At 31.8% G+C, this 7,735-nt stretch overlaps 1 protein-coding gene across 1 annotated transcript; it reads left to right on the top strand.

The window, feature by feature from the left end:
- The first annotated feature begins 3,680 nt into the window (after positions 1-3,680).
- Positions 3,681-6,825, top strand: LOC145134741 (protein NRT1/ PTR FAMILY 2.13-like). Its single transcript, XM_079069577.1, has 4 exons — positions 3,681-3,959; positions 4,286-4,503; positions 5,172-5,752; positions 5,839-6,825. Exons 1-4 carry the CDS (start codon positions 3,818-3,820, stop codon positions 6,713-6,715), a joined length of 1,818 nt encoding a protein of 605 aa, XP_078925703.1. The 5' UTR covers positions 3,681-3,817; the 3' UTR covers positions 6,716-6,825.
- Positions 6,826-7,735: the final 910 nt, after the last annotated feature.

The raw sequence follows: 7,735 nt of genomic DNA on the forward strand, positions 1-7,735 counted from the left end.
GACTCGGCGAGTTGGATGAACAAATCGGCGAGCCCGTTGAAGATGACCATGAACTCGACGAGTTGGATGAACAACTCGACGAGTCCGTTGAAGATTGCCTTGAACTCGACGAGTCGTTCGAAGACTCGGCGAGTCGGCTAGTGTTCTCCCAATTCTTGAACACGTATGAACTCGGCGAGTTAAAGGGGAACTCGACGAGCCAATCAAGGATTTCACGACTTCTCGATTTCAGGAAGGACTCGACGAGTCGGTGAACTGCACTCGACGAGTCGAGTCAACATGGACTGTTGACTTTGACCGTGGACTTTGACTTGGACCAAGGGTTGACCAGTTGACTTCTGAGGGTATTTTGGTAATTTGGAGATTTATGAAAAAGAGTTTTATGGTAACTATAGGTGGTGGAGTTCGTGTTGGTGATCTGGGAGTTGAGCTTTCTAGTTTCAAACGACAGTTGCAAGGTGAGTTATCCTAGGAGCTGGTATAATTGGCACTACTTTTACTCGTTGCAATCGCAATGGTTGAGATATGCTTGTCGGCTACGAAACTTGTGAAATCCGAACGGCGATGATTTTATGAATATTTGATTTGTGACTTGAAAAAAAACAAAAGAACTAGCAAATATTACAAATATTACAAATTGAGTTGTAATTTATCGTTTCCAAAACGTGGCAAGTCCTAAATGACACTTATAATATCTATTCGAACATTTTTTTAATATAACTTTGTTACCGGTTTAAAACATTTTCAACCTTCAAATTGGTTTCTATAAAATAATTTCTCCAAACCATTTATATGAAGTTTTTAATAAGTGGTTTATTTCTAACTTTTTACCATTATAATGAAACTCACATTTTCTTTTCTTTCGGGTCATCTTTTTTTTTTTTAGTTATTTTAATGTGAAACACTAAAAAAATAACTTATAGCTTTACAACAACACATAAAATAATTTAAACACTTTTAAAAAAAATCTTATTTTACTACCACATAAACTAATAAACATTTTTAATATATATATATATATATATATATATATATATATATATATATATATATATATATATATATATAGAGAGAGAGAGAGAGAGAGATGAGGGTTCAATTGAGAAAAAAAAAGGTTGAGAATGAGGGAATCATTCTCAGCCAATCATTTAATCTAAGTATAAAAAGACACGTTGGCATACTTGTAAATATGATAATAACTTTCAATCTCAAATACGTAATTGTATAGAAATAGATAACAGTTCAAACCCATTTCAAATCGATCGTTCATCATCCAAACTTCTCCTCCAAGCTTCAACAATCATCCATATTTCTTCAATTAAACCATCATCAACATCATCCAGTGTTAATCAATCATCGATCTTCGTCAATAACATGTTTATCAACACGATTCAACAGTTAACAACAAAAAATCGTTTTTGGTTCTTTTAATCTAACCTTCAATTCTGCTTGAATACGATCAGATCTTCAACATCTACGATTAATTATACTCCCAGCGTCATTAGATCAACATCATTGATAATCAACAAAAAATCCACTTCATATCATTCATTCAACATCGATTATCAAATAAAACTTCAAAATTGAGGTTAGAAAAAGATCAAATCGTTTTTTTTTTGAAAAATTTCATATAATTCTCTATCAATCTACTATTTTGTAAGATTTAAATAGTCAAAGTATCATGTTTTTAACATTTTAAAAAAAGTTAACTTGTATGCACTCCAACTGTTTGATGAAATGCATAAACTAAATTACCACGTTATATTCATATATGAATATGTTTTCTCACCTGAATCAGTATATGATTATTAAAACAAAAAAACAAATATGCAAGTCTGTATGTTATTCATATGTGAATAACATATAAAAATTATATATATTTGTGAAAACACCTTGTAATATTCATATATGAATATACTGTGTAATATTCATAAGTGAATATATCATCTAATATTCACAAGTGAATATACTATGTAATATTCACATGTGATATACCATGTAATACTATGTAATATTAAGATATGAAAATATTATCTAATATTCATAAGTGAATATACCATCTAATATTCACAAGTGAATATACTATGTAATATTCACAAGTGAATGCATTGTCTAATATTTAAATATGAATATATTATGTTTATTATATGCTATATTCATATATGAATGATACTTAAATTGTAAAAAAAAAAAAAAATCATACTTTTTATTCATAAGTGAATAACGAATGTACTGTAGTAAAAACTTGATGCATTTTTATTCACTTATGAATAACGATAGCTGAAAATATAAAAAAAATAAATTTTTTATTTTATCTTAAAACTATATCAATATGAATGTCTATTTGTAGAGAATAAAAAATCATGAATTTTGGTATATTTAAAATCATTTTTCGATAAAAATATCTTCTTAAAAATTAAAAAAACGAAAAAAATTATGTTTTTGTATATATTAAGGTAATGATTAACATAGTTTAAGGAAACATGTTTTGTTGGAAAACACATGTCTATTCCTTTCCCATTTCCGCTGATACGACGGAGACTTTTGCGGCAAAATAAATGAGTGGCTGAGAATGATTCCCTTATTCTCAACCTTTTTTATTTTCTCAATTGAACTTACCCCTCTCTCTCTCTCTCTCTCTCTCTATATATATATATATATATATATATATATATATATATATATATATATATATATATATATATATATATATATCCCAAACATCTTTTTTACTAAAAAAATAACTTATACTTTAACACATAAAATAATTTAAACACCTTTAAAAAAATCTTATTTTACTACGACGTAAACTAATAAACATTTTTAATATATATATATATATATATATATATATATATATATATATATATATATATATATATATATATCCTTCCTAATAAATAAAGAACTTTTTTGCCACTTGTCACCTAATGGTCACATGTCATTTTGTGGTTATTTTCAATTAATTTTTTTCCACATGGCATTTTGTGATCTTTTTATTTTATTGATTTCCACATAATATTTAATGTAATAATTGCAATAAATGTAATAATAAATGCATATCAATTTCATTAATAGACTTCCTTCTAACTTCAAATTTTCAAAATTAAAGTTTCATTAGTTTCCTTTGTTTATTTATCTAAATTATTTGTTTAATTTAAAAGAAAAACAAACAATTTAATTTTAACAATCCCAAACATCTCCAAAGTTTTATGAAAACAAAAGATTTGAATGTACCAATCAAGAAATTGTCTGGTGGAGGACACCCTAAAACACACCATTAGCGTCCTTTGTTGTAAATTAGAATTACTTTTCATATGGATTATCTAATAAACACATTATTATGATACAAATATAAAACAATTGAATTTTAATCGATAATATGGTCATGCCTTCCATATGATTAGGTCCGATACAGTAAATTACTAATCAAAGAGACGAAACAACATTTCTTTTCGTGGTCTTTTAGGCAAAAACTAGAACGAGAAAAATCATTTTAATACGTTAATTTAAGCATACACAAATACTTTTAAATTTCTATTATCAAATATCAACCCATCTATCTATTACAATGCAATTATTACTATACAATTATAATATATATTTATTATAAAAATCTGTATATCTCTAATATTATATTCATTACAATATATCTACCATTATATATTCCAAACCAATATGTTGAAAAGCTTCAATGGAAGTTGAAGACAAAACACCAATCATCCACCCAACTCTATCATGTGCTATCATTAATCAAGTATAAATAAGTGGTGAACTACAAGATTACTTTGTAAATCGTTCTTCTTCTTCTTGATCAATGCCTTCACCATCATCCTCATCACCATTGCCGGAAAATGATGTCAGAAAAGCCCTTGATCACCACTCTCCACCACCATCACTGCAATCGAAATCTGGCCAACGAAAGCCAGGTGGCTGGAAGTCCATGCCTTATGTACTAGGTAACAAGAAACAAAAACAATTGGGTTAAATATCCATTTATGCTTTTGACTTTTTAATAATCATATTTGATCTTATGTTTACAAAAGAAAGAACTAAATTTTTTAAGATTAAGCTATTTTCAAGGGTAAGACCAAATTTGACAAATGAAATTCATATTTTGCTATTTACCGAAAGTTATGTTAGTGCTTGCAAATACTATGAAATGATCTCTAACTTATATTCTAATTTGCATCACTATATACAAATAGAAATTGTTCAGGATCATATTACATAACCATTAATTCTTAAGTGTATCTTAATTGTTATTTCGTGAATAATTGTGCAGGAATGGAGTCATTTGAGAGGTTGGCAACAATCGGGTTATTAGCAAACTTTACAGTGTTTTTAATGACTGTTTTTCACATGACTCAAGTATCATCATCATATTTGATATATATTTGGTCTGGAATTGGCAATTTTGCTCCTCTCATCGGAGCCTATATCTCTGATGCACACGTCGGAAAGTTTTGGGTCATTGCTTTCGCTTCCTTTGCTTCGCTTATCGTACGTTTTGATCCTTCCTCTTCACAGTTTTACATACATGCAAGCGCAGTTTTGTCTTTTCACAAACGTTGTGTGATTGTGTCCATTGAAAATATTTTACTTTTATTATTTTCGTTCAACAAACGTTGTCATATCATTAAATTAAACAATAAATTCCTGACATCATGCAATATTTACTATCTATTTATTTTAGCCCGACACGCATATCAATAGCTACCGATCAAAAGATAGGGACGGGCCAGTATACATTTATATCAAGGCCCCACCCCACCTGAACAATAAATATAAATATCAAAAATACAATTACTATATAATCTTAAAGTTATTTTCTTATATTTTACTTGTATGTTTTAATATAAAAAACAAAACACCTTTAGTACTCTATCGTGCCTTAAAAATAGACGTTTCATTCTCAGATTTTATATTGCTTCAATAACTTATTTTTTTTGTCTACGGATTTCACTTAAATCTACGCCTAGTTTACCAATTCTAAGTTTATCTCAAACAATCTGGTCTAAATATAAAATGAAATTTTAGGTTTCATGCTTTTTACTTGCATATTATTCCAAATCAAAGCGTGGGATTAGTGTTTTTGTAACGATATTTAACATGCAATAAAAAATCATATACGTGCAAATTTTGATAACTTTTATTGCGATGGTCAACAGGGAATGGTGATTTTGACCCTAATAGTGGCTATACCAGGCTTACACCCACCTCCATGCACCCATCAACAAGCCCAGCTCAACCAGTGCCAGGGTCCAACCAAGGTCCACATGGGTGTCCTGGTCCTAGCCTTGGGGTTCCTAACCATAGGGTCAGGTGGGATAAGACCATGCAGCCTACCCTTTGGTGTGGATCAATTTGACCCAACCACTGATGAAGGTAAAAAGGGGATCAATAGCTTCTTCAATTGGTACTACACCACTTTCACTATCATTTTGCTCATTGCTTTGACCCTTGTGGTCTACATCCAAGATCAAGTGAGTTGGTTTTGGGGGTTCACCATCCCAACCTTCCTCATGGTGTGCTCCATTGTGCTATATTTTGTGGGTACTAAGATGTATGTTTATGTCAAACCCGAGGGAAGTATTATGTCTGGGATCCTTCAAGCTTTTGTCGTTGCTTTCAAGAAACGCAAACTCAAGCTTCCTAAAGCCAATGAGATTGTGGCCGAGGTCAAATTTTATAACCCTCGGTCAAAGGGAGCGTATGATGTACCAAATCTACCTTTTACCAACCAATTCAGGTGATTTATTGTTATTTATGGCTGCCTACGCATGTGAAACGCAGTAAAACCATTTATATAGTTTTCTTATGTCTAATTGTCTATAGGTTTTTGAACAAAGCTGCTATCATATTGGATGGTGAAATTACATCAGATGGTTCTCGAATTAGCCCGTGGAGATTAGCAAGCGTTCAACAAATCGAAGAAGTGAAATGCTTGCTCAAAGTAATCCCGATTTTAGTTTCGGGTATCATTTGTTTCATCTCGATAGGTCAACAAGGGACATTCACAATATCACAAGCACTAAAAATGGACCGACACCTCGGTCCACATTTTCAAATCCCACCGGGCTCGCTTGCAGTCGTTTCCATGATAACAATCGGTATATGGCTCCCATTCTACGATCGTATCCTTGTACCATCACTTAGAAAAATCACAAAAATCGAGACTGGAATCACACTCCTCCAAAGAATCGGAATCGGCATTGTATTCTCAATTTCATCAATGGTAGTTGCGGCAATGGTTGAGAAAATGAGACGGGACTCAGCCACTAGCCACAACCAACCTGATGGGGTTGCGCCCTTATCTGTCTTGTGGCTCACCCCACAACTCATTTTAATGGGGTTTGCAGAAGCATTCGGTATTCTTGGTCAAATCGAGTTTTTCTACAAGGAATTCCCTGAAAACATGAAAAGTTTTGCGAATTCGATGTTTTTTGTGGTGATTGGTATGTCGAGTTATGCTAGTGGTGCGTTGGTGATGATCGTTCATAAAGTCACCGGGAAAAATGGTCGACCGGATTGGTTAACAAAGAATATCAATGAAGGAAGGGTCGATTATTTTTATTATGTGATAGTTGGACTTGGAGTTGTAAACATGGTTTACTTTTTAGTAGTGGCTAATCGATACCAGTACAAGAGCAAGATGGAAGCCATCGAATGTGAATCACAAATTGATGTAGAGTTAAATTGTATCAAGACTTGATATATGATCAGTTTCTATTAGTTGAATGATCAAATCTAATGATGTCGATCGGTACATAATTAATTTGTAAATTATTCACCAATAGTTGTATTTTATAGTTTAGTTGATCATTTCAATATTGGAAAATACTTAAAGGTTGTATACAATACAGCCTCATACGGTATTAACGTACCCCAACAAATTGCTTTTCAGATGGAACATCGCTTATTCCACGTTACGTTTATTATTGGGTAAGTGACGTGCCTGAAAGTCTCAAACCATGAAAATTGTTTCTAACATGTTACTAGACATATTTAACCGAAGAAGATCAAAGATGGGAGTGACACGATCCAAGCCTAGTGACAGGGTAGGTCTTCTGCAACTAATTCCATGTGGATGTAATTAAAGGCTTATTTGTAGATTTTTTTTTGTAAAAATAGATTCAAAAAGTATAGTAGAAATAAGTTAGTTTTGTTAGGAATATATAACCCAAAAAAAAAAAATATACGAACTAACAAAACCTTAAAATTGTTGATTGAGACCTGTGTTTAACACAGTTTACTTAAAACAAATTCGTCATATATGGATGTTTGTTTCCCATGATACAACAGCAGAAAACAATTATTCTAGATTGTCTGAACCCTCATTTGACCCGGATTATACATTGGTTGCAGCAAGAGAGAAAAGATGAAGCAGAAACGTAAGAGAGAAAGAGTATTTCGTTTCATTCGGTGTATCGAATCAGTCACATAGGCGTTGTATTTATACTATCCAATGTAACTGATGTAATTAAAACGAAATCGTAACTGTCACCATTAAATAAGACAATTAATCAAGAAATCAAAACTGAAATCTATGATTAATAATTGCAAAAAGGTCTTTGAACTTTTTTGGTCGAAGGGTGGTGCACCCCCCCCCCCTCCCGCGTGCGCACGCAAGAGATAGTCTTGGTTCTAATAAGTCTTACAAAGGTAGCTAGTCTTTGTAGTTATAAACCAATTTCCTTTTCATTCTCCCACCAATGTGGGATGAGTTTAAAAC

The sequence above is a fragment of the Lactuca virosa genome, chromosome 8 (genome assembly GCF_052849685.1).
Source record: "Lactuca virosa cultivar CGN04683 chromosome 8, Lactuca_virosa_CGN04683_v6, whole genome shotgun sequence".
NCBI classification, from domain to species: Eukaryota; Viridiplantae; Streptophyta; class Magnoliopsida; order Asterales; family Asteraceae; genus Lactuca; species Lactuca virosa.

Bases quoted from the DNA above. Each gene is read 5' to 3' on its own strand.
- LOC145134741 (XM_079069577.1), top strand. From the start codon at position 3,818: ATGCCTTCACCATCATCCTCATCACCATTGCCGGAAAATGATGTCAGA. The intron at 3,960-4,285 runs GTAACAAGAAAC...ATAATTGTGCAG, and splicing joins GTCCATGCCTTATGTACTAG to GAATGGAGTCATTTGAGAGG. The intron at 5,753-5,838 runs GTGATTTATTGT...AATTGTCTATAG, and splicing joins CCTTTTACCAACCAATTCAG to GTTTTTGAACAAAGCTGCTA.